At 38.7% G+C, this 23,164-nt stretch overlaps 1 protein-coding gene and 1 long non-coding RNA gene across 2 annotated transcripts; one reads left to right on the forward strand and one right to left on the reverse strand.

Annotated features, from left to right (window-relative positions):
• The first annotated feature begins 12,402 nt into the window (after nt 1-12,402).
• On the forward strand, nt 12,403-15,984 carry LOC107812333 (uncharacterized). The gene is made up of 3 exons (XR_001654100.2): nt 12,403-12,813; nt 14,241-14,372; nt 14,902-15,984. It is a non-coding gene; the product is annotated as an uncharacterized LOC107812333 (long non-coding RNA).
• Nucleotides 15,985-21,832: 5,848 nt separating this feature from the next.
• Nucleotides 21,833-23,164, reverse strand: LOC107812331 (protein SENESCENCE-ASSOCIATED GENE 21, mitochondrial-like). The gene is made up of 2 exons (XM_016637390.2): nt 22,930-23,164; nt 21,833-22,224 (listed from the first exon to the last, which is right to left on the reverse strand). Exons 1-2 carry the CDS (start codon nt 23,001-23,003, stop codon nt 21,987-21,989), a joined length of 312 nt encoding a protein of 103 aa, XP_016492876.1. The 5' UTR covers nt 23,004-23,164; the 3' UTR covers nt 21,833-21,986.

Below are 23,164 nucleotides of genomic sequence, written 5' to 3' on the forward strand. Positions count from 1 at the left end.
AAGTCTAGGAGGCATCTCAGTAGAAGTGGAGGCAGGCTCAGCGGGGGCCTCTACCACAACTGGCTCTTCAGACTAGCCAGTTGAGGCAGAAGTAGGGGCTTTGTAGTTCTTATCCTTGGGATTGTCATTCCCCTTCACGCTATACTAGGAGAATGGGGCTGTCACCTTGACCTTGATGTCGTATGGCCTCTTGTCCACCTGCAAGTCCCGGAAGTACGTAGTAAGGGTGTTGGGGAAGGGATAGTTCCAGTCGCTCTCGGCACCGACTATAGAAATGACCCGAGACATCACATTCCCCACGTTGATAGGGTACCCCGCCATAATGGAAGCAACCAAAATAGCCTGGTGGAGAGAAAGTGTCTGGTCATGGGTAGTAGGGTCTAACCGGCTGGACACAAATGTCTCACAGCCCCTCGCCTCAAAATTTAGGGTCCTCCGTAGTATTTTGACCCCAACAGTTAACCACTCACGAATGGTACCTCGGATTGCCAAGTACTGAGCTAACCATGGACGGACATCCTCGCCCATCTCCAGCTTTTCCATATAAAGGGACTCATCCTCCTCATTGAAATCCAGGTATTCGTTGAGCGACTTCCCATCAAACAACACCTTTGAGGTTCCGAACCTTGGTCACTTTGGAACCCTTTACGATGTGGGCTACATTACAATAGAACTCTTTGACCAAGTGTCCATTATCATCCATGCAGTCATCTAAGAAGTACTCCTAACACACTCTCGTTCTGAACTGTCTATGCACGTCAGGGTTGTAGGGTAAAAGATCTTTGTCAATGAAACTCTGCTCCGATATCAATTTTCTCACCGGCCACCACTCCCTAAATTTGTGGTACGCCACCTGGCTCACAAACCTATCCTCCCAAACTTCGGGTTTTCTAGTTCGGGCAATGCCCTCAACCTGAGGCTCACCACCCTCAGCTACCTCCTCAACCCCTTGCACTTCCTCCTTACCTCCGTCTGCACCCTCCCCAGATAATGAAGCTGTGGGGGAGGTGGAGTATTCACCACTACCAGATGCTGATCCCTCAGACGACTCAGTGGGAACATGCTCTGGTGCTTGGGCAGTGGGTGATGGTGGAGGAGTTTCATCTATCAATCTGAAACTTGAGTAGAAATGTGTTGGTACTGAGTCTGAAGAAATATCTTGGGAGGGAACATACTCACTCCCCGACTGATCACAAGCTCTATCAGCTACCTTAATTGCCTTTCTCATCTTCTTTTTGTTTTGACAAGCCTGGGGAGTGAGTTTAACCAATCTCTACTTCCCTCCCCGGGAGGAATCACCTCTGCCGGGTTGTTTGGAGCATTTTCCTCTTTGTTTAACCATTATCTGCAAACACAATCATCTTACATTGTTAGTATCAATAGAAGGTGGGCAACATTTATGCAGAAAGGATTATAGACAGAATTGAAAAGTTGCAGCCAGGTTGCAGAAATAGCCTAGTGCGAACCGCACAAAATGGAGTGCAGCCACGTAGGGACTACTGCGGACCACACAATAATGACTGTGGCCGCTTCAATACTGCGGATCGCACAATAATGACCGCAGTCCGCATAGGGATGGGGTTCAGACTACCTTTACTCTGAATCTGACCAGTGCGGCCCGCATAAAATGGTACCGCGGCCGTACTGGGCCAGTGCGGACTGCACAATATGTAGTGCGGCCGCACTGACCAAGAGTAATCTTTCTGAAGTTTGTCAACGTGGACCGCACAAAAGTGACCATGGTGCACACTGGGTGCCCAGCAGTGGCACTGAGTTAGGGTTCTTAGATTTTGCTTTTAAGTTCAACTTTTGCTAATTTATGTCCCTGCATATTTACCCAGTCCATAAAACTCATTAAGTCCTCATGAATCAGCATTATAACCAATCTAACCTAGCCAGTGAACTAATTAGGGGAGGAACAAGAATTATAAGCTAAGAAAAATTGAAAATAAAATGAAATTGACAGAATTGAAACAAGAAAATGGAAAATTATGTTACCAGTTGTTAGATGAAGTGAGGACTAATCGATGTAAGTAGTTAATTATAAGAAGAAAGCAAGATGAACAGTGCTATATGCTTCTGAGAGTTAAAATTGCAAAAAGGGGTAAAAGGGGGTCCCCAGGGTCTATTTATAGAAAAGCCCCTAGGGCCCAGTCTCACCTACCAGTACAGACTGCACAAAATGGACCGCGGTCTGCACTGGGTTGTTATGATCATGCTTGGCCTAGTATCCCACTGCAGTCCGCACAAAATAGACCGCGGCCGCAGTGGTCCACCGCGGATCGCACAAAGTGTAGTGCGGCCGTAGTGGTAAACTTTAGAGAGGTATCATTTTGGCCTTCACCAGTGCGGACTGCACAAAGTGTAGTGCGGCCGCACTGGCAACTTTAGAGATTGAACATTTTCTTCACTATGTCTTGCACTGCATCAACACAATCCCTGCAACATCTCACAACCAGTTAGCCCAAAAATCAATCCTATACTACAAAGAAAATCAAAGAAAACAAGAAGAAAAACACATGGGTTGCCTCCCAAGAAGTGCCTGATTTAACGTCGCGGCATGACGCATGTTACCACCACATCACTTGAGATGAAGGAGCGCCACCATGTGGCTGTCATCAAACTTTCCAATATAATGCTTTACCCGGTGCCCATTAACTCTAAAGACTTCACCATTTTTGTTTTTCAAATCAAGAGCACCAAAAGGGGTCACAAATACAACTTCAAACGGTCCACTCCATTTGGATTTGAGCTTTCCCGGAAACAGACGTAACTGGGAGTTGAACAAGAGAACCAAATCACCTACGTTGAATTCCTTTCCACGAACATATTTGTCATGAAGGTACTTCATCTTGTACTTATACAAGAACGAACTAGAGTAGGCATGGAATCTAAATTCATCGAGTTCATTGAGTTGTTCAACACGAAGATTAGCTGCAACATCCCATTCAAGATTCAATTTCCTCAAAGCCCACATGGCATTGTGCTCTAAGTCAACTGGAAGATGGCATGTTTTCCCAAACACCAAACGATACGGAGACATCCCAATCGGAGTTTTGTAAGCCGCCCGATAAGCCCATAGAGCGTCATCCAACTTCTTCGACCAATCGGTCCTATTTGCATTGACCGTCTTTGACAAGATACTTTTGATTTCTCTGTTGGAGACTTCCACTTGACCACTAGCTTGAGGATGATAAGGGGTCGAAACCTTATGATTGACACCGTACTTGGAAAGCAATGTGTCAAAAGCTTTATTGCAAAAGTGAGGCCACCCCATCACTAATAATCGCGCGAGGAGTGCCAAACCTTGTGAAAATGCTCTTTTTAAGAAATGCAACAACACTCCGGGCTTCATTGTTAGGTAAATCCACGGCTTCAACTCATTTTGTGACATAGTCAACCGCCACGAGAATGTAAGTATTCCCACAAGAGCTAACAAATGGACCCATGAAATCGATGCCCCAAACATCAAAGATATCCACTTCAAGAATGGTATTGAGAGTCATCTCATCCCTTTTTGAATTTCCACCCGCTCTTTGGCAATTGTCACACCTTTTCACAAATTCACCCGCATCTTTGAACAAGGTGGGCCAATAGAATCCACAACTAAGAACTTTCGAGGCAGTCCTCACCCCACCATGATGGACACCATAGGGTGAAGAATGGAAAGCCTCTAATATACTCAATTGTTCTTCCTTCGGGACACATCTACGAATCACACCATCTGTGCAAATCTTGAACAAGTATGGCTTATCCCAATAGAAATCCAAACTATCCCGCTTGAGCTTTTTCCTTTGGTTAGAAGAGAGCTCACATGGGATTACTCCAGTCACAAGGTAGTTGGCAACATCGGTAAACCATGACATATTATTCATTGACGCAAGGATTTGCTCGTCGGGAAATGAATCATTGATCTCAAGGCCATCACAAGGCCTCCCCTCCTCCTCCAAATGGGACAAGTGGTCTGCCACTTGGTTCTCACTACCTTTCCGGTCCACAATTTCTAGATCAAATTCTTGAAGTAGTAACACCCATCTCATCAATCTTGCCTTGGAGTCTTTTTTTATCATCAAATACCTAAGGGTGTTATGATCGGTGTGCACTATAACCTTGGCCCCCATAAGATATGGCCGAAATTTTTCCATTGCAAACAATATAGCCAACAACTCTTTCTCGGTGACTGTATAGTTCCTTTGAGCCTCATTCATGGTCTTGCTTGTGTAGTACACTGGATGAAACATCTTATTAAACTTTTGACCCAGAACAGCCCCAACCGCAACATCACTTGCATCACACATGAGCTCGAAAGGCAAGCTCCAATTTGGTGCGGTAATGATTGGGGTAGTGGTCAACTTAAGCTTGAGAAGTTCGAATGCTTGCATACATCCCTCATCGAACACAAACTTTGCATCCTTTTCTAGAAACTTGCACAAGGGGTTTACCATTTTTGAAAAATCTTTTATAAACCTCCGGTAAAAACCCGCGTGCCCAAGAAAACTCCTCACCCCTTTGACAGAAATGGGGGGAGGAAGCCTTGAAATCACCTCTATCTTAGCTTTGTCAACTTCAATTCCATGCTTTGAAATTTTGTGACCCAACATTATACCCTCTTCAACCATGAAATGGCATTTTTTCCAATTGAGTACGAGGTTTGTGTCTTCACATCGGGCCAATACTCTATCCAAATTTCTCAAAACTTCTTCAAAGGAATCACCAACCACACTGAAATCATCTATGAAGACCTCCAATATATATTCCACCATGTCGATGAATATAGCCATCATGCATCTTTGGAATGTCGTCGGAGCATTATACAATCCAAACGGCATCCGAGAGAAAGCGAAGGTTCCATACGGACAAGTAAAGGTGGTCTTCTCTTGGTCTTCCGAGGCAATTAAGATTTGATTATACCCCGAGTACCCATCCAAAAAGCAATAAAAAGCACGCCCCACGAGATGATCAAGCATTTGGTCAAGGACTGGCAATGGGAAATGGTCTTTTCGGGTCACCTTGTTTAGCTTCCAGTAGTCCATGCAAACCCTCCAACCTATGACTGTCCAAGTAGGAATAAGTTCATTGTTGTCATTGGTCACCACAGTCATAACACCCTTCTTCGGTACACATTGCACCGGAGAAATCCATGAGCTATCAGAAATGGGGTACACAACCCCGGCATCCAACCATTTGATCACTTCTTTCTTCACCACTTCTTGCATAGCCTCGTTTAATCTTCTTTGATGCTCCAAGGAAGGCTTTGCATCATCCTCCAAGATAATTTTGTGCATACAAAATGCGGGGCTTATTCCCTGAATGTCAGCTAGAGTCCATCCAATTGCCCTTTTCCGCTTTTGAAGCACCACCAAAGTGGCCTCAACCTGCATGTTAGTAAGGCAATAAGAAAGAATAACTGGTAAAGTAGAGTTTGAACCTAAGAATTCATACCTGAGGTGTGGAGGAAGTGGTTTCAACTCCAACACCGGTGGCTCCTGAAATTGATGTCTTTGTTGTGGAGTTTTCCGGTTTTCAATATCCAAAGACAATTTTCTAGGCTCATAAGAATAAGAGCTCATCCCATGTAAGGCATTCACGCACTCCACTCTACTTGCATCCTCATTGACATCAAGATTTAATAGCACGGCCTCAAGAGGATCCTCTACGTTGATCATAGCACTGGTATCATCCACAATCACAGCTGTGACAAGGTCTACAAATGAGCACACCTCGGTGCTATTGGGTTGCTTCATAGACTTGCAAACATGGAAAACGACCTTTTCATCTCCCACTCTGAAAGTGAGCTCACCCGCTTCAATATCAACCAATTCCTTCCCCGTTGCAAGGAAAGGTCTGTCCAAGATAATAGGAACCTCATAGCCCACTTCACAATCCAAAATGATAAAGTCGGCTGGCAAAATGAATTTGTCCACCCGGACAAGCACATCATCAATAATGCCCAAAGGTCGCTTCTTCGATCGATCCGCCATTTGAAGTCTCATTGATGTTGGCCTAGGTTGCTCGATACCCAAAGTTTTGAAAACCAAGTAGGGCATTAAATTGATACTAGCTCCTAAGTCACATAGAGCCTTGGCAAAATCCGCACTCCCAATGGTGTAAGGAATGGTGAAAGCACCGGGATCTTCAAGCTTCAGGACTATTGAATGCACTATAGCACTAACTTGGTGAGTCATCTTTATAGTTTCACAATCTATAGAACGCTTCTTTGTAACCAAGTCTTTCATGAATTTGCATAACCCGGTATTTGTTCAAGTGCCTCCACCAAAGGCACATTAATAGATAAGCTCTTTATCATGTCAATGAACTTTTCAAACTGATTATCATTCTTCTGCTTTGCAAGCCTTTGAGGATAATGTGGAGGTGGCCTTGGCAAAGGAGCCTTGGCTTTTGGCACAACCGGCTCTGGCATGTCAATTATGTGTTCCCTGGATGGGTTCACATCATTTTGGGTTTCCACCTTGACTTCTTGAATATCAATCCTCACTTCATTGTTCATATTTCATCAACCACATCTTCAACTACCAAAGGGACTTCGTCATCTTACAACTCAACATCATCATCCTAACTTGCTTTTGCTTAAAGGCATTCACATTACCGCCTCTCCCACTTCTTGTTGTGACCGCCATAACATGATTGTTCCCACCCTTTGGGTTCACTACCATATCACTTGGTAGAGCACCCTTCGGGTGAGTATTCAATGACTGAGAGATTTGGCCTAATTGCACCTCCAAGTTTCGGATAGAGGTGTTGTGAGAAGCTAATTGTGCATCAGAATCCGCATTCCTCTTCGTCATCAACTCGAACATCATTTCAATTCTACCCATATCATTACCAGAAGAACTAGGACCTTGAGAAGGGAAAGGGGTGGATTGTTCGGTTGTTGGTACATTGGGGGCCTTTGAAAGCCTTGCCCCCGGTTGCCTTGGTTTCCATTGTTGTTCCACCCGCCTTGATTGTTGTTGTTGCCCCAATTGTTGTTATTTCCATTCCAATTGCCTTGGTTGTTTTTTTGATTACCCCAATTGTTGTTTTGGTTGTTGTTGTTCCAATTGCCACCACCTTGTTGTTGATTGCCCCAATTTCCTTGGGGTCGCCATTGTTGGTTTGAAGAGTTGCCTCTATTGCCTTGATAGTTGTTGACATATTGTACCTCTTCACTTTGGTCATCATAACCATCATTTTGACACCCATCATATTCATCAACAAATTGCTCAGAATTTCCTTGATTTTGTTGCCTCCTTTGCCTTCTCTTGTTGACAAGCATACTAACACCTTCCATGGCATTCACTTGGCGAGGATTCTGAATTTGTTGCAACTGCGCCTTAGCCAATTGGTTCATAGTAGTAGTAATCTCATCTATCGCTTGCCTGTGGTCGTGCAATTCCTTGTGCAAATGGATAATCGTAGGGTCACCTTGAGGCACATTTGCTCTACTCTGCCATACTAAAGAAGTGTCTTCCATTTCATCAAGTACTTCACATGCCTCATCATAAGAAAGCTTCATAAAATTGCCCCCGGCCAATTGGTTAACAATGCATTGATTTGTAGTATTTATGCCCCAGTAGAAGGTTTGTTGGATCATGGCCTCGGTCATATCATTATTTGGGCACTCCTTCACCATCATTCTATACCGCTCCCAAATCTCATGCAAAGGTTCCGTTGGCTCTTACTTGAAGGCTAATATTTCATCTCGAAGTGCCGCCATATGACTAGGAGAGAAGAATTTGGAAATAAACTTATCCGCCAACTCATCCCAAGTTGTGATGGAATGGTTGGGGAGTCTCTCGAGCCAGTCTAATGCCTTCCCCCGAAGTGAGAACGGGAAAAGTCTCAATCTCAGCGCATCCTCGGATACATTCGTCTGCTTTCTCCCCCAACATGTATCTATGAACCCCTTGAGATGTTTGTAGGCATTTTAATTTGCAGCGCCCATGAAGTACCCATACTGCTCAAGTAAGGTCAACATCACATTGGTTATCTAAAAGTTGCCCACCCGGATTTGGGTGGGACAATAGCACTTGCATAGCCCTGGTTCGGTAATACTCTGGGAGCCACTCTTGGAGGAACCGGGGGAGGGTTTGGAATATTGTCATTTGGATTAGCATTGGCATTCCGGCCTTTCCGTTGACCTTGAGGTGCAAGAGGCACCTCATCTTGCTCAAGATCATCTACCTTCTCCCCCGATATCACGTTTCCAAGAGGGTCATTAGCGTTGTTTAAAGCTATGTTGGTACCTGAGTAGTGATACAAACAAGTAAGTAACAAAGAAGGAAAGAAGAACAATACACAAAACTAACTAAATAGATAGCCAAAACCGTTAGCTCCCCGGCAACGGCTCCAAAAAGTGATTGCAGCCTACTCCACACTACTAAAAAGTAGGAAGAGAGGGTCGCAATAGCTTTTACGCATTTGTGGGTCGGGATCGATTTCCACAGGGAGCTAGGAATGGAGTCGAGTATCTATTTAGAGTGAATTTGCGTATTTGTTCCAAATATCACTTCCAATCATTTTTGGCTTTTCTTTAACAAACTACTATTATCAACTACTAATTATAAATGCAACTAGATTATGTTAAACGAGAATTGCTAAAAGTTGTATCTAATGGATAAAAAGGCACTAGGGTAGTGACTTTCACCTAGGTGGCTAATTGACGGGTAATTGCTTCTAAGGCACGATTGACATGATTGGAGAAATATGCTATAACCGCTGCACAATTTTACCTACTCTCACACCTCTTGGTAGAGAGAGTGATTTTGCCCAATTGACTTTCTCAAGACCAAATGGGTAGGCAAATTTGCTCAAGCAACTAGGGTTCAAGTCGGGTAATTACTCTCTCGAGGTTTAACCCTTTAATTGGGACTATCAATTCTCTTGAGTCCATCCCAATTCCTTGTTGGGTCAATTTTGGAGACTTAGGCTCTCTTTATCAAGAAGAGCCAAGTCAACTTAGCACAAACCAGTGTTTGCAACCACCAATTCGTAAATTAAACCATAAAATGACCCAAATAACAAACACTCATAGTCAATCTAGCCCTAAATCACAATACCCATCAATTACCCACACTAGGGTAGAGCCACAACCCTAGCTAATGGGTTTAGCTACTCATGCTTGAAGAGAAGAATAGAGAAATAGATGAAGATAAAGGCATATTAATTAAACACTAAAGTATATACAGAGATTCTATCGTTAAAACTAAGTTAAAATGCCCAAAATGGCTACAGATGGTCTTCTCACGAGCGCAGCTCAGTTCGGAAAATAGGTGATAGTATCTGATGCCTTAAAAATGGAAAAAGGTTCTATTTATACTAAGCTGAAAAAACTGGACAAAAATGCCCCTGTGGGGTCAGTGCAGACCGCACAAAATGGTGTACGGCCGCACTAGGCTCTTGACTCTGCAATTCCACTCTCTAAACCTAGGCTCTGCGGACCGCGCAGAATGGGCTGCGGCCGCAGAGGCTTCCAATGCGGTCAACGTAGAATGGACTGCAGCCGCGAAGGCTTCCAATGCGGTCCGCACAGAATGGATTGTGGGCCGCATAGGCTTGAACCCTGGCACATGACATCTCTCTGAACATTGCTTCTGCGGACCGCATGAAATGGAGGTGCGGTCGCGATGTCTTCAGTGCGGGCCGCACAATATCTACTGCGGTCGCACTACTCTGATGCCTTCAAATCCAGGTCTCTGAATCTCCCTAGTGCGGACCGCACAAAGTGTACTGCGGCCACACTAGGCCTGTTTGTCTTGTCTTTGATACTTGTGCAGGTTTCACTCATTTTGAGCTGATCTTTGATGTCTCGTCACTTTGTTGATCAAACCTGTAATCAAGCACAACTTATGAGCCTTTTGGGACTATTTTGTAAGAATTTATAATCAAAGCGTAAGCAAGAAGGAGCATGAAACACGTCAAAATCCCTAGTTATCACATAACCCAAGGACCTTTTTTCTTTTCCTGCATAACCCGATGACTTTCCCGGCATAACCCGTAGACCTCATCGGCATAACCCGAAGACCTTTTTTCTTTTTCGTCATAACCCGATGACTTTCCTGGCATAACCCGTGGACCTCCCTGGCATAACCCGTGGACCTTTTTCTTTTCCGGCATAACACGATGACTTTTCTGACATAACTCGTGGACCTCCCCGGCATAACCCGAGGACCTTTTTTGTTTTTCGACATAACCCAATGCCGGCGACATAACCCGTGGACCTCCCCGGCATAACTCGAGGACTTTTTTCTTTTCCATCATAATCCGATGACTTTTCCGGCATAACCCGTGGACCTCCCCAGCATAACCCGAGGACCTTTTTTCTTTTCCGTCATAACCCGATGACTTTCCCGACATAACACGTGGACCTCCCCGGCATAACCCGAGGACCTTTTTCTTTTCCGGCATAACCCGATGACCTTTCCCGGCATAACCCATGGACTTCCCCAGCAGAACCCAAGGACCTTTTTATTTTCCGGCATAACCCATGGACCTCCCCCGCATAACCGAAGGCCTTTTTCTTTTCCGGCATAACCCGTGGACCTCTGCGGCATAACTCGTGGGCCTTTTGTTTTTCGGCATAACCCGATGACTTTCCCGGCATAACCCGTGGACCTCCTCAGCATAACCCGAGGACCTTTTCTTTTCCGGCATAACCCGGTCATCTTTCCAGCATAACCTTGTGATCTTTCTAATTTAGGGCCCCAATCCCTAGTTGAGGTCATTATAGATATAGGGCTCCACTCCCTAATCTCTTTTCCCAAGGATACACAATCCTGATTTAACCCTTTCAATAAAGAAATAGTTTAGATTTTGTTATAATAACTCACGAAATTTTCCTAGTAAAACTAGGGCAGAAAAATTTTGTTCGTTTGTTTGTTTTGGTGCCTGGACAGGTTTTTCACCGTGAGGCACAAGGTTTGAGATGACCAAAAGAAGAAGTCTCAACCCAAATAAAAGAAAAGAAAAAGAAATGAGCTCTAAGTGTAGAAGCGGAGAAAAGATGCGGACTGCTCAAGATATGATTGAAGTCACAAGCTTTGTATGTCCCGCCTTGATCCGAAGAGCTGAAGAAATATGAACATCATTCGCAACTAACGAGCATCAAGATTCAGATCAGAGTCTGCAGAAAGAACCAGCCAAGACTCAAGATCGAGCTTCAGAAGATTTATAGATAGGAATCCTGTAACTCTTAGTTGATAGGTTTAGCTAGTTTCGCTTTTTATTTTTTCATTTTGGTGCAATAAGGAGTTCAGCAAGCAGAAACTACAGCAACAGCAGTGAAATCACAGTTTTCCGGTAGTCCCAGCTACCAATACTTCTAGAACTACACTGGCCTGATTCCTTTATAGCCAAGGATATGTAGGCAGCCTTTGAAGCAAGGTTCGGTCGGGCTCTTTCAAAAAATGCTTCTCATGGAGTTTCAAACGGGCAAAAATCTCTCATAGTTGCTCATTTTGTCTTTGCCCGAAAACCCTTCATATTTTCGAGCAAAGAGGGGCAGTTGTGAGCATGTGATTTTTGCCCTATACGAAATACTCCTATAAAATTCCCAAAAATATGTTTTCTGTTAATTATTTGCCATTTTTATGAATTTTTCTAGAATTTTCTTAATTATTTGCATTTCTGTGCATGTTTAATTTTTATTTAAATCATGAAAAATACCAAAAATATCATGCATTGCATTTAGGATTTGTTTTTATATTTTTAGGATTAATCAGTAATTATTTATTTTATAAAAATTTGAAAATTACAAAAAAAAACTCATTTTTACATTTTTTGTTTTATAATTTTTAGTTTATTGATTTTTCTCTTTTAATTTAGAATTAAGTGGTGTTTGTAATTTTTATAATTAGTTAAATAGTTTAATTTTATATTTGAGATAATTTAGGATTTTTAATTATTAGGATTTTTAATTTTAAAAAAAAAGAGAAAAAGAGAAAAGAAAAGGAATAAAAAAGGTACTCCAAAAGAATGGATTTTCGGAATTGGGTTAAATAACCAAAGAGCCCAAAATTCGACCCAAACCCAAGCCCAAAACCAATTATACCCGGTCCAACCCGTCTAACGCCAAACGACCCCGTTTCATCACCTTTTAATCCCAGCCGTTGGATTTCCTTGATCCAACGCGTTACAAGAAAAAGGCTCATTAGTGACCAGCATTTAGCAGCGGATTGAAATCTGGTCGCTAAAAGTATACTTATAGCGACTAGTTTTATTTTTGGTACCTAATTCTAGAATAAATAACGACAAGACTGAATTTCGTCCCTATAATTATAAAATTCCCGTCCCTAATATGCAGAATAGAGCGGTAGTGCAGGACTTGAGGTGCCGCCCAAAATTTCTTCTAAAAATTTAATATTTTTATAATTATAAAGAGATAGAAACCTAGAAAAAGAAATAAAAAAATAGAAATACTTAAAGACATTCCCTAAGTCGTCATTTAGGAACTAGAGTTTACTCTCTATCTCTCAACGTTTCTCTCAAAATCCCTAAATCCTTATCACTTTGACAACTAGTTCTGGTGTTTCATCAAAATCTATTCTTGATTTCATTGTTCAAAGTGACGATTTTAATCATCAATCTGTTCACGACTATTCTACAAATTATTCAATTTTGCTAAGTTATTTTGGGTAATTTTTTCCACCACCAACTGAAGTTGGATCGGTGCTATTGAGTTGGCATTCTATGATTCAACAAGCTGTTTTTATGGCGAGGCCGTCTCTCTGAGCCATTTTGAGAAGAAGAGCTCATGTCTTATTCACTTCAGCCTCCGCAGTGAGATGAAAAGGAATTGTTTTATTGTGATCCAAGGTGCTTCCAGGAGTATTTGCTTGAAATTCATAAGTTTTTCTTCCCATAATTATATTCTTTTTATCTGCTTCAGCTATGCTTGTATATGTGCACTGACAATGTTGTTGCTTGAATGCAAGATTTGATTATCTTTACGACTTTCTTAAGAGATGAAGTGTTCCAATCATCGGTTAATGTTCCTTTGTTCCACTCACTATTTTAGACTTGCTGGGTTTTGCTATTAATTCTTGTGGGTTTTATTTTATTTCATTTACAGGCGCAGTGAGTTATTTTTAATATTTATTTTTATTGTTGCTCTTCATTTTGTTGATGGATACATGTTATCCATGTTTTTTCTGAAATTAGGTGTTTATTTTATAGTGCACTTCTTAATATTATTATACTACAAATATTGCAACTAACCACTCCTTTACGTACTAAAAGGAAACTTTAATCAATAGGATTATTATACTTTGTTACCAATACATACGGAAGTGGACATCGTTCTTAAGTTGTAAAGAACCTGATTTTTATTACTGATTTCTATCTTTTTAAAATGGAACTAGCGTGTGACTGCTAAAGTCTAATTTAATTATTTCTTCATGGGAGGTTTTTGAAGTATAACCTTATGTTAAGAAGACACTAGGTTCAATCTCATAAAAGTTGGAGATAGGCATCTCGTGATATTCCAATTGTTCAATCTACAACTACAACAATTATGCTTCAATCTGGAACTAGTATATATACCAGAAGTTCAATCAAGAGCTCGTATATACTTTTTATTTTATGTATATTTTAATGTAGTTTTATGGTATCCAGAAATCTAAATAGGATAAACAATGCAAAAGTTTGAAATTTGGGTGGAATGGAAGATTTCATATTAATTTAATGGAATGTTCATTCCTCCTTGTTTGTGGAGCATCATACTGGCAAAAAATGAAATACTAGATCAGGCAGAACTAGAAGCTAATAGCACCATTACCACACTTATTTCCTAATTCTCACATCTGTTAACTTTGTTTATTTTGTAACTACCTACTTATCAAAATAATAATAATAATAATAATAATAATAAGTTTGAAACTACCTAGAAATTATCATTATCTATATTTACCATGTGCATTTGTTGCAGTGGTGCTTTAGGTTGGTAGTTGTCATTCAAAGAATTTGAGAGTTCTATCCCTTTCTCTTTTGATTTTGGGCAGTAGGTGTGTGGGTGATAAGATCCAGGCTTAGCTCTCACTTGATGAAAACATGCTTAAAGAATTATTCCTTGTAATAAGAAAAATGTCAGCTTGTTGTTGGCATACCATTTTGGTTGCTTAGTACTCTTGCAGCTAGATGTGTTTATTTGATTGAAAGTCTATTTACTATTCTTTCATGGATTTTCTTCTTATGTGAGTTCATTTAAAATCCAAACTGTTTCATTCTTGAAATTTATGTATCAGGATGTTTCAATGAAAATCATTTCATTTGCTCAGCAAGGTGCTAGAGCTATTTGTGTGTTGGCTGCCAATGGCGCAATTTCAAATGTTATACTTGGTCAGCCAAATTCATCTGGTGGAACTTTGACCTATGAGGTGTGGCACTTTACTTTGAGAAATTCGATTTGCATGTATGCATCTGCTTCATTCGTAGTCAATTGTTTGCATATATTTTATATTCTCTGCATTCTTCTTATAGAAAAGAGCTATTGGCATTCTGCTTGATATCCTCCTTGTCTTTAAAAGGGAAGCGAAATACTCTATATGTTTGCATTTATGCGAATTGTTCGAAACATGCAACCTTGTGCCGCATTATAATGAGTTTGTTTGAAGCTTTGACATCCATGTCGATATGGATTAAATTTGTTATTGTGCGAAGGCGCTCAGCTGCTTCTATATTTTTTCCCTTTTAGTTTGAACATTCTTGTATTAATGTTTGCCATTGACATATAAAATATAGAGCTCCATCATCTTTGGTGAGACATGTTGTCTAATTTCTATAGTATGTATAGAGAAGTATTGTTCCTTTATCCTACGTTGAACCAATCCAATAAAATAGTTATGGGTAATCTTTCTTCCTTAGATAATGCCTAGTAATCTAACTTATGATTCATGCTTTTCGCAGGGTCGAATTGAAATTCTCTCTCTGACAGGATCGTATATGTCTAGTGATTATGGAGTAACAAAAATCAGAACTTGAGGGATGAGTGTGTCCCTCTCGGGCCCTGATGGTCGAGTTATTAAGGTGGACTTGCCGGAAGCTAAGTTCCTTTTCTTGATTCTTTTCCCTTCTCTTTCTAGGAGTAAGTTCGATAGCTGGGAACAATGCCATTTGAAGTTAGCACAATTTAAGCTGAAACTTGAGAGAGTTAGACAGCAGGTCCAGAAATTTCTTTCACGATTCTTGTAAAAATTATGTTTCTTTTACTTGTCACAAACATATCTATGTGCATGTGCATTGATCATTATGGAATTTCTAATTATTATCTCACAAGTTAATGGATAATTGCAAGGACACCAAGTTTTAGGTTCAAATGCAGGATAATTGTCAATAGTTTATTTTTTTTATTTTTGCATCAGTAGATTTGTGTTGAGTGATATGAAAATTTGCTACATTGAACTGATAGGAACATGAACCCCTCACAGTTTCTTATTTACAGAATAACCCAAAATATGATTATGATAATGAAAAAATAATTATCTGTTTGTCTTCCTCTAAGCCTATGGAACCTATTTGTACATAATAAGATGTAGTTCTCCTTGTCATTGATGAAACAAATTCATTTTTCGAGTGTCTCTTATTGTGTTTTAGTTGCAGACATGGCTATTTTGTGTTTTCTTTCATCATGCAAGTTTCTTATATGACCAAAATATTGTTATATTGCAATTTGTTTATGAAATAATGTAGGTCTCACAATTAGTTACCCAATATTTCTAGTTGATTATTATAGTTTTTTAAGTGAATTTATTTCATACTTCTCACAGGTCTTGAGACATCGGTTTACAAGTGAAGATGCAGATTTTGGAGACTTCAAGTTGACAAGCTAATTATCATTTTCCCAGAACTATAGACAACAATTCATTTTATTTGCAAGTGATATTAATTTATTTTCTTCCCGAGGGGTGTGTAAATAATACAGTACAAATGGAATGTTAATCCTTTCTTTTGTAATTGTTAGAAGTATATATATGAAGGCATTATTGATAAGTTTGTCTATATGCATTCATCATATACATTATGAATGGAATAATATTTCGGAAAAGAAGGACATAAAATACATTCCTTCAGGGACCACATTTCATAAGATCTTTAAGGACCAGAAAATTTTGCCCTTAAAGTCATATTAGACCTGTAAAATCTTGTCATTGCAAATTAATAGGCACCAGATGCAGCATCCAACGTTCATTTTTATCATTCTTTAGGGACCAGAAATGTGGCCCTGAAAGTATATTAAGGACCAAAATCGCCTTTTTAAGGACCGGTCACTAATCTCGTCGTTACTGACCTTTAGCGGCAAAACTTCTAGCGACCAGAAAGATCAAGTGACGACCAGATTTTTCTGGTCGCTAATGATATTTAAGGACCAGAATCGAACTTTTAGGGACCATTATTCTCCTCCCTAAAGGCTATTTTTCTTGTAGTGACTAGGGGTGTAAAACACCGACTAAACCGACCGAACCGTACCGTACCAAACTGATTTTTAGGTTTGTTTTAATAAAACCGTAGGTTTTTATATAAATATATAACCGTACCGATAATTAGGGTAGGTTTTTATTTTATAAAAATAAATCAAAAAAATATTGAACCGTACCGAATAAATTTACAATGTGAAAAATATATTTATATATTACGTTTAAAAATAATAAAGCATTAAAAAAATTTCGGGACCTTGGAATAATGAAATAGTTAAAAGCCAACAAGTAATTAAATTTAAACCATAATTTCCAAAACTTATAATGCTACTCCTATTGAAACTAAATTATTTCCAACATATTCACTAGCAAGACACAAGTTATTCTAGAGATTAGTAGCAAACTACAATGTATTGAATATGTTTCCTTTCATATGATTTAGATTTATCTTTTTGAATATTTAATCTTCTATAGACTTTATTCTTGAGTTCCAGCTTGGTTAATATATTTTCACTCGGTTTGTTTAGTTTCTTTTACGTTGCCGTAGAATAGTTGATTATCTATATGTAGAATAATTAATGGATCTATACTCTAGCCATCTTTTATATTTTCTTAATTTACTACCTTTTAAACTGTAAAAATATCTAGAGAGTTTTGCTAAGTCCTATAAAAGTACGTATGTTATTGCATTCTACTTCTAATAATGATTTTTGTATTGCATTTAAAAAAAAATATCGAATATTTACCGAACTGTACTGATACCGAAGAGAAACCGACATGATTGGGACGGTTTCGAAAAGTCTAATTTTGGTTATATATAATAGAATAACCGAAAAATTGGTATGGTACAAATATTATAAAATAACCGACCGAACCGAACCATTGACACCCCTAGTAGTGCCGGCTCGCAACTCCCAACCCAATAATTATAAAACTGTCCGAAAACCATACCCCCCCCCCAGTTAAACCCTTTCACTTTCCATCTCTCTCTGTAAATCACCCAAACCCTAGCCACCCTTTAATCCCACGCCGCCTCCACCGAAAATCGCCTCACGGCAGTTCCGGTGGTCCAATCGTCCCCAAAATAACACCACAAACTCCCCTTCACCTCCCCATTCCAAATCTCCACTCCCTTTCCCTCGAATCATTGTCGGTCTCTTCAAATCTTAAATCGAAAGACACAGCCAAAATCCTAGTTATTCCAAATTCACACCCTACAACCCTTACTCCTCTCTAAGCCCTAAATTACCTTTATCCCCTTCCAAATCACCCCCAATTTACCCGAATTTTAGATCTTAGATTCATAAGGCTTAAAAAACCTTTGCCAGAATTGATTCCGGGTTTTAGATGGCTCTATTCTACATGAGCCAAACTGCTTTTGATGAGGGTAGTTGACTCATGTGGTTTGGACCTATTGTTCGAAGTGGCCTGACTCCGACCAAGTCCTCCGGCTCCAATTGTTTTATTATAGGTAATTTTCCAAGTTTTTTTTCTTTCTATCTTATTCTCCTTTTTCTTTTCTCCTAGCCACTTCTTTCTCTTTTCTTTTGTTTGATTTTCCTTTGAGTTTTGTTCTGTCTGCAAATTGCATGTTCCAGTTTTCTTGTTTTGCATTTGGCCATTAGGAACTGATAATGTTGTTTTAGGTTTTGTTTTTAGTTTGGCTTGTTTTGTTACCCAATTTTCTCCGTAATTTTATTTTTTCTTTTCTGACTAGTTGCATGTTTAGGCTAAGTTCAGATTTTCGTTCACATGTTTAGTTATTTATTTGTTTTCGATTGATTAAAAGCATGTTTGAATCTTGAATACTCAAATTGCATGAGTTTGAATCGGTGACACTGTTTTTCTTTGAATATTTTCCTGCTATCTCCTTGTCTTTTCCTTCTCTTTTTAGATGTCATAACTCAGTTTTTTTGTTTAGAGAACTTCTTCTTTTAGGGAATAATTTAGATTTTAATTCTAGGTGGTAGTCTCATGATCCTTCTAGGCTTTTGATTTAGATTTTTGATCTTCTTTAGGTTTGTTTATGTTGGCCCTGATGTGAAAATCAGTAAAAACTTTAAGGATCCATTTGAATTAGAAATGTTTAGATTAAGACTGAAATAAGTAGTAACCTAAAAGGTAAAAAGGGGGTTTTACTTAAGCTGAAAATCAGAAATTTCTAGAAAATGCACGGATGTCCTAGCTGTTATAAAAATGTGCTGAAATATAGGACAGCTGTACCAAGGGCTGTTAAAAGGACTGTACCATTATTCCTTAGGATAAGGAATATGCTTAAAAGATACCTTCTCCATAGGCAGCCTATATATAGGTTCAATCATTCTAAAAAATACAAATTTGGATATAGATTTTTCATACAGATTCAGCTTCAATATTCTGCACAAAATCCCTGAAATCACAACATATTTTTTCAGAAATCTTAAAACTCCTCATTTTGCTTCTGATTCTTTACAAGTTGGAAATGATTTGAAATAGGGAGTTTCTTGGTTCAGTTGTTCATTTTCTGGGTTCAAGTGTTTGATTTTGAGTCTGAAACTTGGTTTTTGGTCTGATGTGGTTCCTATCCTGTTGTTGCTCTTTCTGGTTAGAGTTTCAGCCAGTTCTTGCACCTTTTAGTTGATATGTTGTTGTTGTTGTGCAATGTACTGAATTTCATTCTCCTCATGTAATGTTTGTTATTAAAGAAATGTGAAATCAGTTGCATGTAAATAATGTTTGGTGCAAATGAATGTCTTTTTATGATAGTATTTAGCCTTAATAATATGAATATAGTTGAATCCTGAACATGTGAGTTTAGATTTTGAGCTTGAGCAAGTTGATCTATGTCTGAATGTTTTATGAGTTTCAATCCTGCAAAGTTAACCATTAGGGCTGGTTTTGAGTTTTTTTTTTCAGTTTCTTACCTTTTGTTTGGACATATAACTTTCCTTTTTATTTAAATCCTTTTATTTGTCCTTTGTTTGTGCTGTTATAAGCTGATACCTACGGATTTGGCTATTTATTGGCCAAATCAGCAGGTTTAAAGGCTAGAAATTGGAGTTTACATCATGCTAACACAAAAGGGGACCAGGCTCTAATGGACAAACCATGTCCAAAGGAGGAGGGATTCTTCATGATATCAGTTAACCAAGATCTGTAATAGATTAGCTTTAGTACAACTTAGTTTATGTATTCCATAGGTATTAATGTAATTTGAGAGTTTTCTTAAATTATTTGAAGAATGTAATGGTTATTTTTAGTTTTCATGTTTTGATTAACTGTATTTAGGAATTCAGCTATGTGTTTCCCATGCCTTACAAAATAGTAGTGATGTAGAGGAGCTGGGCTTCAAGCCCACTTATGGAACTGAAGAAAAAAAAATTGTTTGTTCAATAAGAAAGAAAGGGGCTGAACCTGCAGCCCAATCGAAAGGCCAACCTCAAATGGTTTGAGCCTAGCCTATAGGTCCAAAGCTTTGAGTCAGTCTCATAAGCCATCATTTTCTTCTTAAATCGCAATTCTTTTATTACATTGCAAAAATCAGTTGATTAATTTTCTTTAAAATTAGAATCAGGTTGGTAAAAATGAGTCTTCGAATTTGGATTGCAATTTTTGTCTATTTTTGTTTTCTGATTGAGTGAATCGTTCTCCTTGCAATTTCTCTAGCAGTTTGGGTAAGTTCAGAACACAAAGGTAGATAGGCCCAGGCGTTAATTGAGGCCCGCCTGGATAAGTCCAATGTGGGTAAATTTATTCGAAATTCAGACTTGGGCAGAAATTTGAGGTTTCCTTCTCCACTGGGCTAATTCACGAGCCGAAATACAGCCTTTTCAGTTGATTCGTCCAAGCGAGGAGCCATGGCTGGCCCATTCCATTTGTTCGAAACAATTAAAACCCTTTCATAATCATTTAGCCTTTGTTAAGCTTAAGTTAGCCTCAAATAGGAATATCCTAAATGGCCTTAATTAAATAAGTTTCTTCTAAAACCATTTGAGGTGTGTCATGTTTTAAAACCCATAACATATGGCCCTCATGAACTTAATTAAAAACTTATAAAATTGAGATGTGCCATGTTAAATAAATCCCTAAGCTCATGGCCCTCATAAAACTAGTTAGCTTTTATAGAAAATGTGAGTTGTGTCATTTTCATTAAATAACTCATGACCCTCATGTAATTAATTCAAACCTTTTAAAAATCGGGGCGTGCCATCAATTAAATTTTCCATGGCCCTTGCAAATATTGTTTGTAATTTGAACTTTCGTAGTTGCTTTAGGCGTGTTCCTTAAATTGATTTTTAGTTACTAAATTCGGGTGTACATTTCATATGACCCAATTTCAACTCTTAACAATGTTAAATAGAACGTGTCGCGAACCGCGGGTGCATTTTATGTGGCATGGTTCAAGGCATGTTTTAAATAACGTTGAATCTTCCTAAAAGCGTTTTAAAATAATTAAGAGCGGTTAATAAGCTAAAAATGCACAATAGGTTAAAAGATGCAATAAATCGGATAATAGGCCAACTTTAATAATTTAAGCGACCGTGCTAGAACCACAGAACCCGGGAATGCCTAACACCTTCTCCCGAGTTAACAGAACTCCTTATCTAGAATTTCTGGTTCGCAGACTTTAAAATAAAAGTCGAATTTCCTCGATTTGGGATTTTAAAATAAACTGGTGACTTGGGATACTATAAATTATTCCAAGTGGCGACTCTGAAATAATTAAATAATCTCATTTCGAATAATGTCATTTTAATTGGAAAAACTCCCTATTCACCTTCGGGGTGGTAAAAAGGAGGTGTGACACTCCGCAAAGCAAGCAACGATAACCAAGGAGATCCAAGTCTTCCCTGAAGGTTTGATTCTCGTTAAGAAATTGAAGGACTTCATCATGGAGGCTATCAAAGATAAATCTGAGTCGTCATACAAATTATCTTTCATATATGCAACAACATATACGCGACGAATTGACAACTTGAAAATGCATATTGGTTATCAACCTTCTAAGTTATAATAGTTTGATGGCATAGAGAATCTGAAACAACATATAGAGCACTTTGTTGATACTTGCAATAATGCTAGAATGTACGGCGATTACTTTGACAAACAGTTTGTTCGGTCTCTGAAAGGTAATGTATTCAATTGATAGACAGATTTTAAATCTGGTTTCATCGATAGTCGGAAGCAGTTGGAACAAGAGCTTCTCAATCGTTTCTATAGTACAAGGCTGAACTTACCGTAACCATTTGAAAGTGCTAGCTATTATAAGCTTGTTCGGTTATTAAGGATAAAAGAAATTCTCTTTCTCGTTATAGAAGGTGAATAGGAAATTATTTTCAGAACTCGAAAGTTAAAAAGATAGTAAAATTTATTTAAATTTTAACCCAACAAATTAAGAATTTGTGATCTTATTACTCCAAGAAATCAAACGACGAGGCAATTAATAAGGATTTAAAGCATTCATCATCAAGCACTAAAACAACACAAGAAGTTAACAAATCAAAAGATACAATAATCAGATTATTCTTCTAATCAAGAATCAAAGTCATCCTAAGATTAATTTCCAGAAGCAATTTATAATATCCAGATAAGTTTCTATTAATGTCCTCTGATGTTGCTCTTCAGAAGCATTCGCCGTAGCTCGACGGCATCAATCTGGTTTTCTTGATTTTCCGGTCTGTAATAACCAGTTACGGAGTCCGGCACCCATGGTGATTTTGGAGCTGATTCGTCCCCTTCTTTCTTCAATATCATCATCATGTTGCTCTGCCCAGCAGCTCCTCCTCTTCCACCCCCTAATGCGGCGCCCCCTGCCGCCGCCACTGCATATCCCTTCCTATAAAATGTAAAATAGGAATTGTAAAAGTTATAAACATAAATTGCCAGGAGAAATGTAGAAAAAGATGCATACTTCATGCTTCTTGTGTAATTGGCATGTTCAAATGTTACGTTCTTTTAAATCGCATGGACCTTTTTTTTTTTTTTAAACTTCAACTAAGGGAAAAAACAGAAAGAGAAGAATAAACTGAAAGCACGATTAGTAATTTGCAAGGTTTGCATGCTTCCGTCAAATTTCTAGTACAAAGCATAAACTGTTGCTCCCCGTCGTAGTCATCTGAGGGTCATTTTAAAGTAATTCACTTTTCGTAAACAAAACAATATTTCAAAAGATACGAAATTACAGATTCTTATTCTGAAATCAAGACACAACAATCTACGTCTTATTATTTGATCAAAAATCAACTTTTGTTAAACGAAAAGAATGGGATGGGAAGTACACCTTTTGTTCCACTTATTTGTTTGACATAATATTTTTTATTAGTCCATTTCAAAAAAGATTATTACATTTCTATATTTTCTTAATGAGAAGTATTTATAATCACACAAATAAGATCATAAGTTTCAAAAATCTTATAGGCACACAAATGTTACACATTTGAAAATTTTCCTTTCTCTATTAAATTGTGTTAAATCAAACTATGTAAAATGAAGTGAAACGGAGGAAATACAATTTTAAGGTGAGATTGAGAAGCATAGTTACCTGGTTACAACGAGAGAGACTCTGTCAGCAACTACAGTTGAAAAGAGCTTAACGTTGGAGAAAAAGCGAGCCATTATCCAATTTACTATAATAGGCCAAAGAGTATATATGAATAGAAAAAAAAACTCCTACTAGAGTAGCAGTAAAAAGAAAAGAAAATATATATGAGAGTGGTTTGCTTAGAAGAGTGGCTCTGTTGATACTTTTTTGATGTGAAATTATTGATGGAAGAAGA

This window comes from Nicotiana tabacum, chromosome 1 (genome assembly GCF_000715075.1).
Source record: "Nicotiana tabacum cultivar K326 chromosome 1, ASM71507v2, whole genome shotgun sequence".
Taxonomy (NCBI): domain Eukaryota; kingdom Viridiplantae; phylum Streptophyta; class Magnoliopsida; order Solanales; family Solanaceae; genus Nicotiana; species Nicotiana tabacum.